Raw genomic sequence first — 17,087 nt, forward strand, 5'->3', positions numbered from 1 at the left:
AATAGGTCAGGTTTTGTGGAAAGCTTCCTATTGATAACTATTGAAGCTTACCATCAAAGGTGAAACTGGGGGATGAAGCAAAGCACAGAATCTGGGTGAGAAAATTCAGCCTACACTGTGTAGCTTCAGCAAGCTGGCATGGCTTACTGCTGGTGAAAGGGGCCAGAGACAGTCTAATTTGATGATACATTGGTGCTGATGTAGTTGGGAGCAGCAAATAAGTAGAATACAGGTTCTGAGTCTGCATAAGATCCAGAAGCTCGGCATCTCTTGTCTTAATTGCATGGGCCCTAGGATATTGCTGGGCTCCAACCTCCATCAACAATTACCATTGGCCTTGCTGGTGGTGGTCACAGGAGTTGGAAGCCAACAACAATTGGACAGCTACATGAATACTTTCAGAAATAGTGCCACTCAGTGCTTCTGAGTTCCATCCTGAGCCATCTCTGTGACTTTAAAACATGGGAGTCTGCCAGTTGCTAGTCAGCTTCACTGATCAATGCTGATACAAAAATATCTACCTGGATAAGCCACTACTTTTGATACCTTTTGTGTGGACCAGATGGGCTTTGAAATTGTTGAGGTTTGCTGTATACCCAAAGGCTATAATTTCAGGAGGCATCTTGAAACTTACTAAAATGATTAGTTCACATTAATATCTAGATACAATCGCTTGTTAGCCATTTTTGCTATTAATTCTTATGATGGCACTGTACAGTACATTTCACTTTAATATAAAATCTCCAAGGAGAGAGCTTAAGACTTAAAATTCTGCAATATGATGGTCTGCCTCAATTTTTAATACCTTAATTTTTCATATCTCTTGGTGGGGTAGGGGACTTCTCAATCCATTGCTGCTCAGTTGTTTAAATCTTCAGATGTCTGAATCCTAGATATTTGATCCCTTGGGTGCAGTATCATACTGTCAGTATATTTTGCTTGCTCAATTTTGTTGAAAATCCATCAGGTTACTCCCCCCCCCCAAATGAGGTTTTTTTCCTAATTGGTATCACTTTTCTGGATCTCTTCTTTATAATTGTCTATTATATTGCAACATGTTACTTTACAAACCGTAACACCAACAAAGTAACATTACAGAGCTGCCTTTTTTCTTATAAGAGTCCTTCCTCTTAAAGCAGAATAGCCTTTTGAAGGGTCTTTAAAATGCTCATTCAGCTATGAAGCATGATTTGATTTTTTGTTGTTGTTGTTATAAAGATCCAGAATAAGCAATTTATAGGTGTGTTACAAAATAAGACATTGTTAGCTGCTGGGGCATTAAGTTGTTAGGAGTCTATAATTATGGCTTCCTTTTTACTCAGCATTTCTGAAACCTGTCATAGCAACTTATTGAGCTTTGATCTCAGCGAGATGAATTCAGGAGGCTATTTGAGTGGTACTTGCTGTATTCAGGGACTCGTTGTGACTGATGATAAATCATTCTGACTTAAGGCAGTGCAACAAATAATCAGTGGTGCCTAAAATAACTATTGTAGTTGTGTATGGTGTCTTTCTTGGTTGTGCTGGCGCTCTATATTCCCTAGCTGCTTCCTCTTGCTTACTTGCTCTCTTTCTGTCTAGCAGCTTCTCCAAATGAATCTGCACGCACACTGCACAGGGATTTGGGAATTTTATTTATTTATGAATTGACTTCAACATGCATCAAGGCAATTTACAAACATATCACAAAAAAGAAAAAAATAGTTTGTTTTTTTAAAAGTACAAAAATAATTGATAGGTATAAAAACAATACAAAATGAACATCCAAGGCAGAGACTTTCTCATCCAGCTGGAAAAGCCTATTGAAAAATAGGAATAGTGGGCGCCTGTCATATCTACAGGAATGAGGTTCCACAAATCAGGAGCAGCCATAATGAAAGCCCTGCTCTCAGTTGCTGTGGAGCAAACGTCTAATATTTTGGGAACTGAGGGAGAAACTCTTCCACAGAATTCAGTGACTTACTGATTGTATAAAGGATAAGATGATTTCTAAAGTAAATTGGTCCTGAGTAGTATAGGGCCTTTTACGTTAGTACCAGTACCTTGAACTTGGTGTGGTATCAGGCAGCCACTTCAAATCATGTAAATAAAGTATGTTATGCTGGTGGTAGTTTGCCCCCTCAAGCAACCTTGCTACTGTGATCTACATTAGCTGCACTCAGGGGTGTCCAGACCTTTTTGAAATAGGACCAGATTTGATGAAGTGAGCATGAGCTTTTTTTAGGATTGAAGTTGTTGAGCTTTTTTTTTAAGATTTTACCCCATGAGACCAGCGGGCCGCATTAAGCCCAGTTAAGCTTTAGACCAACTTCAAGTATATTCCTACATACACTATTCCAATCTAATGACAACCACAGTTGTCTTACCAGCCGAAGCTGATAAAAACGTACTTCTACTCACAGGTGACAGTTGTGGCACTAGTGACAGAGCTAGAACTAGGAACACCCCCAAAGCATGCCCTTGCTCCTTCAGGGAAACATGACCCAATCCAGAACAGGAACTTACCCGCTCCTGGGGCTCAGGAACCACTCTCCCATAGAGCCTCCATCTTGCCAGGATTTGGACTTAGTTCTCATCTAGCCCACCATTGCATCCAAGGCCTGCTCAGCCATTCTCAGTTCAGGTACTACGGAGAAATAGTTTGGTATCATTAGTATACTGGTGACACTTCAATCCTAATGACTGCTCCCAGAAGCTTCATAAAGACATTAAATAACATTGGAGACAATGCCCTGCAGCATCCCATAGCTCAAGAACAAGGGGGTGAGGAGAATTCATCTAATGGCATCTTCTGGAACTGTGCCCTGATACCCATCTTCCATAAATGCTATTCTTAATAATGTCAAAAGCTGCTGGGGGATTGAACACTAGCAGCAGAGTCATGGTTTCCGTCTCCTCTTGATTAGGGTACCGTATTTTTCGCTCTATAACACGCACCCGACCATAACACGCACATAGTTTTTAGAGGAGGAAAACAAGAAAAAAATATTCTAAATGAAACAGTGGATGTATGATTTTTGTGGTTCATGCTGTGGCCACAGACATGTGATCTGACGGTGAGTTTGGAGTAGCCCAATGCAAAAATCCTGAGGATCCATGTGGATCCATGCTTTGTAACCACGTTTTTGCACCACTGCGACCCTAGGCAACAGTGGGTGCGTGATTTTTTTGGTGCAGGCTGTAGCCATGGACATGCTAAGTTATCTGATGGTGAATTTGGGGTGACCCAGTGCAAAGATCCTGTGGATCCATGCTTTGTAACCACGTTTTTGCACCATTGCAGCCCCAGGCAACAGTGGGTGCATGATTTTTTTGGTGCAGGCTGTAGCCATGGACATGCTAAGTTATCTGATGGTGAATTTGGGGTGACCCAGTGCAAAGATCCTGTGGATCCATGCTTTGTAACCACGTTTTTGCACCATTGCAGCCCCAGGCAACAGTGGGTGCGTGATTTTTTTGGTACAGACTGTAGCCATGGACATGTAATGTGATCTGATGGTGAATTTGGGGTGACCCAATGCAAAAATCCTGAGGATCCATGTGGATCTGTGCTTTGTCACCACATTTTAAATGGGGAGGGAAGGAAAGCAAAAAGCAAAAAAAGATTCTGATTTACCAGCCGCGTGTAGAAAGTATAGATTAAGATATTTGATATACAGCATATAAATCCAGAGATTTCCATGTCTCACTCTGCAATCCAGCCTGCTGTTACTTACGAGCAGGGAAGCAGGGTTTCTCTTCCAAACAAGCATACTGTCTCCCTCCAGCAGTACATTGCTTGGAGAAGCTGTAATTTGGAGGGGGCCTGGGGGCAGGGCTCTCTGCTTTTGGAAAAGAAATGAGAAACCTACCATTGTAAAGCAAAAGTTGTTCCCCCACCCCCACCACCCAAGCCAGCCCTCTCTCTCTCTCCCACCTGCATGCTTTTCGGCTGCCTGCGAGTCCCTAGAGCACGGAGAGGAGGAAGGGGTGGGCTGGAGCCTGCACGCAGTGTGACTACGGAGGATTAGAAGGAAGGACGCGATCCTTTCCTTAACCCTCTGCTTGCCAGGAGGGCAGGGGATTCCCTGCTCTTTGTTGAGTTTGAGCAAACGCAGCAACAGAAGCGGGCGGGCAGTAAGACCCTGAGGCAGAATGCAGGAAAGCTTCTGACTTCCCTCTTCCCTCCGCCCGCCCGCCCGATCTTATTTTTCCCTATTTTGCCCCTGCGCTCCGGCGAGTCAGATCCAGGGACCACACATTCGCTCAATAACACGCACAGACATTTCACCTTACTTTTTAGGACAAAAAATCTGCGTGTTATAGAGCGAAATTTACGGTAATTAATGAAGACTTCCAAAACTGATTCAGTCCCAAACCTGGGCTTGAATCCAGATTAGAATGGGTTTAGATAATCTGTTTTCTCCAAGAATTCTGCAGTTGCGCTGCTACAACTCTCTCAAGTGCCTTGGCAAAAAAGCGGGTGTTTGCAACTGAACAGTAGTTGTTGAATACCATTCAGGCCAGGTTGGTTTTTTTCTAGAGCGGACATACTACGATCTATGCAGGATTGCCATCTTTTGCCACTAGAAAATTCCCCAAAGTAATCATATCCTCTAACTGGCATATGTAGTACCATATTTTGTGCATATGAATTAACTTGTAGTATCTGGCTTGTCACACTGCTTTTCATTATTGGTGCCAATTGCTTGCATGCATTCATAGTTTCTGTTGGCGGCACATTTGATCATATTGCCTGTGAGGCCACACCACTGGCTTTTTCTTCCCCATTAATGCACAGGATTTCCCCCATTCATATCTGTATAGTACTGGAGGGTGTGTAAACTAAATTTCGCAGTATTATTCCATCCCATTGAGAATAGATGGCTGTTTACACAGAAGTAATGACCATTAAATTCATTCAGGCTTACTTTAGTGTACATAGGATTGTAGCATTGGTTTTATAGGTCTTATTTTCTAGTAAATGGATGTTGGATTGCCACCTGGATTCACCTAATATTCTCTGGATTGTGTTCCATTTTTAAATTATGTTTATTTAAAGAACAGGATTATAAGTACCTGTCTCTTAAGGTCCAAACTAGACATGACAAGAGGTGTCTTATCTAGCTTGGCAGTAAGCTCCTAATGTAGCTGCAACAGTCTATTCCTAACCACTTCTGCTCAACAATATGCCCCTTTGTAATAAACTAGACTTAATTTCAAGTAAATACATTTAGGACTGCAGCGTAAGGCTCTGATTGTCCCTCCCACAAACTTTCTAGATACTGTGTTACTTTGTTACAAGTTCCACCAGTGCTGAGGTATGTCTAAAGCTTGCATTCACATCCTGCCGAAAAAACTAGCTGTTTGAATATTGGGTTAATAGGTTCTCACTGTCATATTCCCTGTAAATGTTTCTGAGCTTGTGAATGCTCTTCAAAGTAGTGTTGAACAGAAAAAGCTTTCTTTATTTGTTGTCTTCTATTTTACCTGATGGCCTATAATCTGATTATGTCTGTAAAGTACTCTTCTAAAATAAAACAAAATAAAATAAAATCCCTTTCTAGCAGTTTAAGGCAGGAAATGAGCAGACTCTGTAGAACTACTCTGTAGAACTCTGTAGAGCACACTACTTGAGATCTACCAGCTGAGGCCAAGTGCAAAATAGTGGCTTGTGAGGGACAGACATGCATTTAAAATTAAGGAAAGTGGTGCTTCTGAGTATATGCTTAGTCCAAAGTTTTCTTTTCAGGACCAGAACTGGCCACACAGCAATCCATTCCTAGTCGTCCCTCAATCTTTTTTCTTTTTCAGCAACTTAACGTGTGGGATGGGGAGCCCCTTTATTACTGTTTGACTTATTTCTAGACCACTCTTCTGCCTACTTAGAGAATTATGTAACTTTAGTTCGTTGCTGGAAGCTTCAGCAACTTTTTTTAATCTTGGGCAAGTTAAACTTCAGAAGCACGCAGCTTCAAGTGTTCAAACCAAATACAATACTAATTCGTTCCAGGATGAACTGTACCAATCAGTGTTATAGAAAGTCTGTCAAATAACAAATAGAGTTATTTGCCTCTTGTATTTGTCTCTGTAATCCTTCTAGTGAATGTCTTTTGGTTTTGCATAATGCCTCCGCAGAATTCTGCTTCTCTATCCTTCCTTCCTTTTTTTCAGGACTTGGAGGGAACAATAAATTAATAATGGTCAATGGTGTGGGCTTTCTAGGAAATTTGAAGTGCAAAAACTTCAAACATGAGAAATAGTGACGATGTCCTTTTATGTTCTGTCTTCTGTTGCTGTCCAAGTCTGGCATGAAGAAACATTCTGCACGCCTGGGCTGCCTTGGTCTGTTTTATGTGAAGGAGTAAAAGTGGATTGTGCAAATGCACTTTTCCTATCCTGTCTGCCAGGGTACATATATACAAGATGCACAGGCTGATTCCTTGTACTGATAATAAGGACTGCTTGTATTTTCTGCATCTAGTCCAGCTCTGGTTACAAAAACTAACAAAACAAGATTATAAAGCACCACAGTATCAAGGAGCAGCATAAAAGTAGCTAGCAGAATTAAGAACCAACTCTAGGCAGTAGAAACAATATTTTTTTGAAAATTATAAAAATTATAAAAATTTGGCAATGTAAGTATTAAGGGACATGCTAAGTGAAGCAGGAAGAGCTTTCCACAGTTGAGATGTCACCACTTATTAATCTCTTTCTCATGTAGCCCACCATGCCTCAGATATGGGGGCCATGGGCATGGCCATGATTTTTTTGGTGGGGCAGGCCTTTTGTTGGGGGGGCAGAACTTCAGTTTACTATGTATTTTTATTGATTTGGGGAGGGACAGCTGCCCCTCCCTGCCCCCCGGCTACGCCTATGATGGGGGCACCCAAAGAAGGGTCCTTGTTGAAGATCTCTCTCTCTGTGTAGCTCCTAAGGTATAATAATAATAATACATTATTTGTACCCTGCCCATCTGGCTGGGTTTCCCCAGCCACCCTGGGCGGCTTCCAACAAAGATTAAAAATACATTAAAATGTCACACATTAAAAACTTCCCTAAACAGGGCTGTCTTCTAAATGTCAGATAGTTGTTTATATCTTTGACATCTGATGGGAGAGTGTTCCACAGGGCGGGCGCCACTACCGAGAAGGCCCTCTGCCTGGTTCCCTGAAGCTTTGCTTCTCGCAGTGAGGGAACCGCCAGAAGGCCCTCGGCGCTGGATCTCAGTGTCCAGGCAGAGCGATGGGGTGGAGACGCTCCTTCAGGTATCCCGATCCCAGGCTGTGAAGTGAGTTAAATGGCAAATCCATTACAGTGGTACCTTGCAAGACGAATGCCTCGCAAGACAAAAAACTCGCTAGACGAAAGGTTTTTCCGTTTTCGATTTGCCTCGCAAGACGAATTTCCCTATGGGCTTGCTTCGCAAGACGAAAACGTCTCACGACTTTGTTTCCTTTGTCTAAAAACAAAGACATGTTTTGTTTATAAAGTTAATTTATTTTCCCTTCAATTTTTGAACTGCTCTTTACAGTATGTGTGACTTTAAAGAGCAGTTAATAAACTGTTGTTGTACCAAATTTGGCTTTGTTTGGACTTTTTTTGACCATAGGAACGCATTAATTGATGTTCAATGCATTCCTATGGGATTTCGTGATTCGCAAGACGAAAAATTCGCTAGACGAGAAAACTTGCGGAACGAATTAATTTCGTCTTGCGGGGCACCACTGTACTTTTAATTGAGTCCACCACACTGCAATAAACAATAAGCTAACCTGGAGACTGCCAGGAGCCATTGTGCTTGCTTAATTGTTTACTATTATGCTTAGTTCTGGGTTTGCTGGTCATAGGAGGGATGAGATGCTATATAAAGTACTGAAGCACTACCCCCAGGCACTAGAAATCTTTTAGCACCACTCTACCTTTTTGTGAGCTCCCGTTGCTCGGTCCCTGCTCCTGCCAACCTAGCAGTTTGAAAGCACGTCAGAAAGGGCAAGTAGATAAATACTCTGGCGGGAAGGTAAACGCCGTTTCTGTGTGCTGCTCTGGTTTGCCAGAAGTGGCTTAGTCATGCTGGCCACATGACCCGGAAACTGTACGCCGGCTCCCTCAGCCAATAAAGCGAGATGAGTGCCGCAACCCCAGAGTCGGTCACAACTGGACCTAATGGTCAGGGGTCCCTTTACCTTTACCTTTTGAAAGTTTACCAGCAATTGCTCATCACTTCTCAAGCTCAGCTTATTTTATCTGAATTTTCCATTCTAGAACAGGCATAGGCAAACTCGGCCCTCCAGATGTTTTGGGACAACAATTCCCATCATCCCTGACCACTGGTCCTGTTAGCTAGGGATTGTGGGAGTTGTAGTCCCAGAACATCTGGAGGGCCGAGTTTGCCTATGCCTGTTATAGAATTACAGCATCAAAACAGCCCTGCTCACAATTCTCAAATAGGCTTGGCATACTACTGTATAACTAACAGATAAATGTGTAAACAAATCCTTCTTGAACTGCTATGTGTTGTATAAATCACGTACAGGAGCACTTAATAATGCAGAAAGTAGCTCATTTTTTCTGTAAACCTACTGTCTTGATTTTCAAAGGTAAAGCAATGCAGTAACCCCCCCCCCCAACTTACTGAAAATCTTTTCAGAGGTTAGTCTATTCCAGCAAAAAAAGTCTCACGGTACCTTAAACTTAGGACATATTAAGTTTGCTAGTCTTGAAGGTGTCATAATATGTTCTCTTTCTGAGACCCAAATTCCCAACCTGATATATCCAAGCACTGAAAACTGTGTAGATTTTCACACTGAGTGTCCGGGAGGTGGGTCAGGGCTTTTCTTCCTAATGTTCTTGACTATTTTTATGGTGCAACAATAGAATTCTAATTTTCTTATTATTTCTAGAAAGCCGAGATGAAAATGGCAAGACCCAGAGAGCTGACAGTCTTATTGTAAAGAAAATAAAGAAAAAGAAGAAAAAGAAACACAGAGAAGATATGAGGGGGAGGCATCTGAAAATGTATAATAAAGAAGTGCAGACTGTGTGTGCTGGTCTTACCCGTATCAACAAAGAGATTTTGACTCCAGGGGAGAGTGATAACTTGGAAGAAAATAAGGAATCTTTTAGGTACCTAAAAGATGAGCAGCTATGTCAGTTGAATTTGGGCGTGCAGGAATATAGGATACCCCAGGGGGTGCAGTCTCCATTTACTACACACCAGGAGCATTCTGTTCGCAGCAGCTTCTTAAAAACAGGCACTAAATTTAGTAACTTTATTCATGAAGAGCGTCAGTCAAATGGAGGAGCTCTGGTTCTTCATGCCTACATGGATGAACTCTCATTTTTGTCTCCAGTGGAGATGGAGAGATTTGCAGAAGAGTTTCTTGCTTTGACATTCAGTGAAAATGAGAAAAATGCAGCATACTATGCTCTAGCTATAGTTCATGGGGCAGCTGCCTACTTGCCAGACTTCTTGGATTACTTTGCTTTTAATTTTCCTAACACTCCAGTGAAAATGGAAATCCTTGGCAAGAAGGATATTGAAACAACAACTATTTCAAACTTTCATGCTCAGGTAAGAGATGTCATCCTAAAGACCCAAGAGTATTGGAAACTAAGCATATCATTCACCTGAGAAACTCACAAAGGAGCGCTAGGGCAGAAACACGAACCAAAATCTAGAAAATTCTGTCAGCTACTGCCTTCCCAACTACCTTTCCTTCAATAACAAACCTATAACTTTGTCTGTATATAGGATGATAGTCCCTGCAATTTAAAGCCATGTAGATTTTGTGCTATCTAGGCTGCTTCTGAATGCCTTACCACACCAACTAGTACACAGCCTTTTTGAACCACAGTTTCCTACTTTCCCATTTCCAGCCTGTCATTGAACAAACATGAGTTGTTATTAATATTGAGAATATTTCAATTGAACAAAATATACTGGAAATAATAATAATAAAATAATAATAATAAAAAAGAAGTAAAGGTGGGTGAACATATATTATATCACTATATATTCAAGCAGCTATAACTCCATATATGCTTGTCTAGTATATAGGTATATAAATGTTATTTTTATATATATATATATATATATATATATATATATATATATATATATATGATTATTTATAACCTATGTTTTTTATAAACATGTTCCAAATATCTTTATACTTGTCCATACAAAGTCTATAACTATAAGCAATCCATAAGTTGCAAGTGTTGCCATATCCTTAATCCATTGACTAAAAGAGGCCATAGATTTATCCTTCCAGTGCATCAGTATCAGTCTCTTGGCCATAATAAGGTCTAAACCACTGAGCCTCTTGGCTTGCTGGTCGGAAGGTAAATGGTGTTTTTGTGCATTCTGGCTTCTGTCACGGTGTTCCGTTGCACCAGAAGTGGTTTAGTCATGCTGGTGACACGACCTGGAAAGCTGTTTGTGGACAAATGCTGGGTCCCTCGGCCTGAAGCAAGTTGAGTGCCGCACCCCATAGTCACCTTTGACTGGACTTGACTGTCCAGGGATCCTTTACCTTTTTAGTAAGGGCACAAAAAATCCATTTATATTGTCTACTTGTCAAATTTCATATAGTAGGTACATAATTCAATAGAATATTTACCTCTGAAAATTCTAACCAATTCTGCACAGTCATGTTTATACAATCCAATACTTTCTCTGAAAACTTAGTAAGTGATTGTCAATGTGTTTTAAAGAAGCATTATGTTTATTACATATCAAACAACATGCTGGTTTAGACAGTCTTTTTCTATATAAACATAATGGAGTCCAGTAGATTGTAAACATTTTCTGTTGCATAAGTTATAATTTCAGATCCATAGACACCTTTACTAAGGAAGCTGAAACACTTTCCCACTATCTAGGTAATACAGGAACATCCAATTCTTTGTTCCACTCATTTCTTAAAATCTGTGTTTCGAATTGATTCATTGATAGCAAATATCTATAAAAAGTACTCGCAGGCTTTTTAGTTTCAAAGTATTTGATCAGTTCTAATATCTCTGGTACCTCAGAAGCTGTAAAAGCTGCTGGTCCAAACAAAGTTGTTACCATGTGTTGCAGCTGCAAATATTTCCATTGGGCTGATAGAGTTGTCTCTTAAAAGAATGTGTAAAATTCATCTTTCTCATCTGTCAGTTGGTTAAAAGTCAGTATGCTTGCTTCTGTGCAATTTTTCCATATTACCATCTTTCCCTCAATTTTTAAAATTGGGTTTCCCCACAAAGTCAATTTAGCCATGAGTAAATTGATCAATTTTATTTTTATTAGACATTATATTCCATATTTTTCTAACTGACATAATTGTTTTGAGAGACTCCCTAGCTCTAATGTACTTTGATCTTAATGCTATATATGTATATTCTAAAATTGCCCAAGTCGGAAAATTATTATTATGGGAGCTGTAGTTCAGCAGCATATGAAGCGCCACAGGTTAACCAGCTCTGTTCTGACATTTCATTGGTTTCAGTGGAAAGTGCATATTGATCTTTTGGCACTGAAACATACAGGTTTTTAAAGTGCTTTCTAGACTGCCCAATTGCAATTGAGACAACAGGTGTTCTGGGGGGACGGACATGTGTCCCCAAATTTTCATGCTCTTTTAGGTGTGCTGGTCTAAAAGTCATGTGATATGGACCTATTTTGAACTGTCAGAAGAAGGTTTTCAGCTCATCACTAATTTTTTTTACTTTGTAACTCAGTTAAGTAAACTTGTTCAAATTTCTGCAAATGCAATTAAGAAAAAGGAACAATAGGTGCATTTACTGCTATTGTTGCTGTGTGTGAACATCCATCCTGTACTGGTCATTTATTGTCCACAGCCTTGTTCAGCATCATCCAACTTCCATGTGTTCCTTCCAACAGTTCCTTCCACACTAGTACGTTTCTTGGCTTGGCTTCAAGGTTTCTCTTCCCTTTCTGAAGCTATAACCTTGGTAATATAGGTCTTAGCCTAAGTCTACGTCCTCTTAGGCTAGTCTAGAAGGATGTTTGCCAAGTACAGTGGTACCTCTGGATGCGAAGGGGATCCGTTCCGGAGCCCTGTTCGCATCCTGAGCAGAACGCAACCCGCGTCTGCGCAGGTCACGATTCGCCGCTTCTGTGCATTTGTGTGACATCATTTTGAGCGTCTGTGCCAGCGGTGAAACCCGGAAGTAACCCATTCAGTTACTTCCGGGTCGCTGGGGGACGCAACCTGAAAAGATTTAACCTGAAGCTACTTTAACCTGAGGTATGACTGTAAAGTTTTTTATTGCAGTCAATATCTTCTCTGCAAGTTTCTTGTTTTGTTTTTTTTTTTCAAATGAAAGCTGATGTTCAGGACATTGCTTAAGTATCTTGGAATTCCAGATCAGCCTCATTAGGTGGTAGGATTCCTCTACTTGTTTTAAGCTTGCCTTTTGTTTTGTTGGTTGTACACTGCCTCTGTGACTGTCTGATAAAGAATGACTAATGAACATTTAATTTAATTTTTTTTTTAATACTACTTGCACTCTGGTATCAATATCAGAATACAGAATGTTCAGTCTTGAGATCAATTGTGAAGGGTACATAGATGGTTAAATTATCCCTATGGGCAAAACACATGCTTGTATGCAGGGGAAAGATCCATTCTTTATTATTACCTTTGTTCTGGGATAAACTTCAGTTAAAATGTGCATGTTTCCTTCACAACAGGTGAAAAATGTATGCGCATTTTATTTAAACATTTGAACCCAAGTGCAAAATATTACCGTATCTGCCTGAATATAAGCCTCACTTTTTCCCAAATTCCAACCATGAAAAGTTAAAGTGCGGCTTAAATTTGCGACCTTACAAAAACTGGCTTTTACGATATCGCTGCTGAAACAGACATATGGTAAAACAGAACAGGTGTGAGTGCCTGTGGAATTTTAAGGGAGCGGCTGATATTCAGGTATTGTCTTTTTCTTCTTTTCCCCCCTTGAATTTGAAAAGTGTGGCTTATATTCAGGTGTGGCTCATATTTGGGCCAATATGGTATGTAATGCATCCCTTCCAACTCTACGATTCTGTAATTCTATATGCTTCTGAATGAAATCCAGTTTAGACTTCAGAGCTGCTTAAATGCCACTCTGAAGGTATAAGGGCATTGAGCTTTCACACAGATTCTTCCTTCCTTTCCCCTCTACTATACATAGTTAGAACAACATACCTTTGGTGTTTACAATGAACTGTTAATTTACTCTACATAAAAATCTTCGGAAGATGGTGGCAGAAGAATCCATAGTGGGGAAACTTTGCAATGTGGAGGTGTCTGGAGTGGACCTCCCTTTCTGCTCGTGGTGGCGGTGGGGAGGAGACAGCAGGGGAATTCCACAATAGCCTGTACACCGAGATGCATAGGATTGCTCCCAAAGTAGCTTAAATGTTTATTTACTGCTATGCTTCATCAACCTTGTCTCTTAGGATGCCAATTGGGTAGCTATCTTTCTCCACCACAGGTAAATTTAAGAAAGCCACTTTTTAGTATTTGGATACACAATTACTACTACTACTACTACTACTACTACTACTACTACTACTAATAATAATAATAATAAATATGTTTCCTTGACAAGAGATGACTTTAGGAAATTATTTGCTTATATGGCTTACACTAGTTTCCCACTTAGAATCCTTTTTGTTACAGCATTTTGGGTGAAATACAAAAACTTGGATGTACAGATGTGTTTCAAATTTTGTTTCCTTTTCGGTATTGTTCAGGGTGGTATAATGTCAGTTCAGGGCACCTGCCTAATCAACTTGTTTTGATACCTACCAGGGGAATTTTTTCTTCAGTTCTTCTCCATTTGATTGTCACCTTTAGTTCAAATTGTTTGCATTCTTTAAGACTGTCCACGGTTCTTCAGTTTTCTCTAGATGTTTTGGTGGTTCCCTCATGCAGGATGGTAATGGCTCTTCCCTGCAGATGAATGCTGTATGATCTATGCTCAGAAGGGCCCAACCTGCTTTGTAACCAATTGCCTACAAAAAGAAGAAATTCACTCGCACATCCAAGTGTTTATTTCTTCACTATATTCAGTCAATTCCAGTACTCATTTAGACTTCACAATAACATAGTACAGTATATCAAGTAGATGCTATGGTATGGAGTAAAAACACATTTTTGCTTTATTTGTACAGGTCAGTCGAACATACTGCTGTGGAACCTACAGAGCAGGTCCGATGAGGCAGATCAGTCTTGTTGGAGCAGTAGATGAAGAAGTTGGAGACTATTTCCCAGAATTTCTTGATATGTTGGAAGAATCTCCATTTCTTCGTGTAAGAATTAACTTTATTGCATATGAGAACCTGTAACATATTATTAATCACAGAATGGTTAAGCATAATAATGAATACATGAGTCTGCCTACTACAGGACCGGGGAACTTTCCTCAGCCTGAGGCATTCCATAATGGGGCTTCTTTTGTGGGGAGGGGGTGCACATGACAGTGGTGGTCATGGCCAGGGGTGAAAGGATGTGGTTCCTATCTTTTGTACAGTAGGCTTCATTCCGTGTATCAAAATTCAGAGTTGTTTTACCCCCACAAATCCAACTAAGCAAGAGATGTTACCACAGCCCAATAACACATTCTAACCAGGCAAGATCATTTGAGGAGGACTCAAAGCAGAGCTGGTGAAGGTGTGTCTTGCATTCGGCCCCCACGCCTGAGGTTTCCCACTCCACCCCACTGTTTTCACATGACTGAGTGGAATATATATGACATATTTTGTGTATATATGATTATATCCATGTAGTATAATCCTGGTTTTATAAACACATCTCTCTCTCTCTCTCTCTCTCTCTCTCTCTCTCTCTCTCTCTGTGTGTGTGTGTGTGTGTGTGTGTGTTGGTTTCTTTTCAATAAGGAAGCTGTGCCTCTGTTCAGTAGAATTTTGTCTTGCTGACCACCTAATTTGGATTTCTTTTGCTTTATACAGATGACTTTACCTTGGGGTACTCTTTCTAGCCTCAGACTTCAATGCAGGTCACAAAGTGATGATGGCCCCATAATGTGGGTAAGACCAGGAGAACAGATGATCCCAACAGCTGATATGCCAAAGTCACCATTCAAACGGCGGAGGTAATACTCCTTAAATTTATTTTACAGGAAAGTTTTAATGCTTGCCATACAGTTGAGTTCACAAAACTCTTTACTGATTCTGATCTCTCAGCTGATCATATAATTAGTACCAGCTTTTCCCATACTGAAATTTAACTATGCACTGCAGAATGTAGTCATGTTCTTTTCTCTTAGTCACCTCAGTGCCATGTATTCTTAACTCCTTCAGGCAGGGACTTGCCTCTGTTTGGTAAAATGCCATGTATACTGATGGTGCCATTGTTTTGAAGTTCAAACTGTATACATTGCAGAGTATGTGGAGCTTTTAAAAACCTTTTCTTCCTCCAGGAAATGGGTAGCAGTATATTCCAGCTTAAGCACCTAAGTACAAATTATGACATGTAATGTCCCTTAATAGCAATACAGCTGGACACACCAGCATAATATTTATGTAGAGGTAGAGCATTACAATTCTATATCTTATTAAATGGTTGACTTTTTAAAGTGCCACCATATTAATGACTTTCTAAGCTTCTTTGGGTACTGTTAAATTGAAATATTATTAGAGGCATTTGGCTATGTTCACTGACCCCTGACCTTGCTCCACTTAAGTATGAGGTTTGATTGGGGCTTGTAAGTGTCTTCACTTGAACACATTTTAGAAGTCTTCCTGTAATCAGGATTCCATTTTATATTTGAGTTATTAAAATCTTGAAGTGCTACAGAGGTTATGCAGAGCCCTTGATTTAAAAAACACCAGTGAGATTTGTTGCTATCATTTGTTTTTATTCTAGGTAAAACTGTAAAACTGTAGCTAAATCTCTGAATATCACATGACTGCCTCTATAGTAGAGCTGGGGAAGCTTTTTTGTTTTAAGATGTCAATATCCCCACTGCATAGTTCTAACAGCCTTCTTTCTCTTCCCCCCACTTCATAGATCAATGAATGAAATAAAAAACCTCCAGTATCTACCTCGGACCAGTGAACCCCGTGAAGTTCTCTTTGAAGACAGAACAAGAGCCCATGCTGATCATGTTGGGCAAGGATTTGACTGGCAGAGTACAGCTGCTGTTGGAGTGTTGAAAGCTGTACAGTTTGGTGAATGGTAAGTGTGGTGTAGCAAGTCAGAATATGCTTGGAATTGAGCAGATCATTCAGAAAGCTGTCTAGTATGCTGCACTAGAATATTCAGGAAAACAGAACATTTAAAAACCAACAAACCAATATTTGTCAGGAATATTTCATTTGTACTAAGCAAATTGCTGTAGACCAGGGGCTCTCCAGTCTTGTCATAATAAACTACCCTGAGTTAAACTTTGAACCACCATAGAAACAAAGTGAAACTGAGTTTTTGTTTTCTGTGGACCTCTGGGGAAAATGGAGAATTCCCAGTCTACCCAGAGCCCTGCTGATCATAGAAGAAGAAGAAGAAGAGTTTGGATTTGATATCCCGCCTTTCACTCCCCTTCAGGAGTCTCAAAGCGGCTAACATTCTCCTTTCCCTTCCTCCCCCACAGCAAACACTCTGTGAGGTGAGTGGGGCTGAGAGACTTCAAAGAAGTGTGGCTGGCCCAAGGTCATCCAGCAGCTGCATGTGGAGGAGCGGAGACGGGAACTCGGTTCCCCATATTACGAGTCTATCGCTCTTAACCACTACACCACACTGGCTCTCTACCATACCATAGCTTAGTTCGTTATAGAATTAGGGGGATTTGGGGGATTAGTGGGTCCCTGACACGGTTATACATTTAGATGGAGCAGGTCTAAATCACTGAGCCTTGCCGATCAGAAGGTTGGTGGTTTGAATCCATGCAATTGGGTGAGCTCCTGTTGCTCTTTCCCAGCTTCTGCCAACCTAGCAATTCAAAAGCATACCAGTGCAAGTAGATAAATAGGTACCACTGTGGCAGGAAATTAAATGGCGTTTCCGTGTGCTCTGGCACTCATCACGGTGTCCCGTTGCACCAGAAGTGGTTTAGTCATGCTGACAGCATGACCCAGAAAGCTGTCTGTGGACAAA

General features: G+C 40.7%; 1 protein-coding gene across 1 annotated transcript in view; it reads left to right on the top strand.

The window, feature by feature from the left end:
- Nucleotides 1-17,087, top strand: part of RSBN1 (round spermatid basic protein 1) — a 32,380-nt gene that overhangs the window by 8,003 nt on the left and 7,290 nt on the right. The window contains exons 2-5 of the mRNA XM_081195200.1: nt 8,883-9,553; nt 14,147-14,284; nt 14,945-15,087; nt 16,005-16,172. Of these exons, the coding sequence (XP_081051326.1) occupies nt 8,883-9,553; nt 14,147-14,284; nt 14,945-15,087; nt 16,005-16,172 (1,120 nt within the window). The remainder of the gene's footprint in view (nt 1-8,882; nt 9,554-14,146; nt 14,285-14,944; nt 15,088-16,004; nt 16,173-17,087) is intronic.

Source organism: Podarcis bocagei, assembly GCF_964188305.1.
Source record: "Podarcis bocagei genome assembly, chromosome: 5".
Classification (NCBI taxonomy): domain Eukaryota; kingdom Metazoa; phylum Chordata; class Lepidosauria; order Squamata; family Lacertidae; genus Podarcis; species Podarcis bocagei.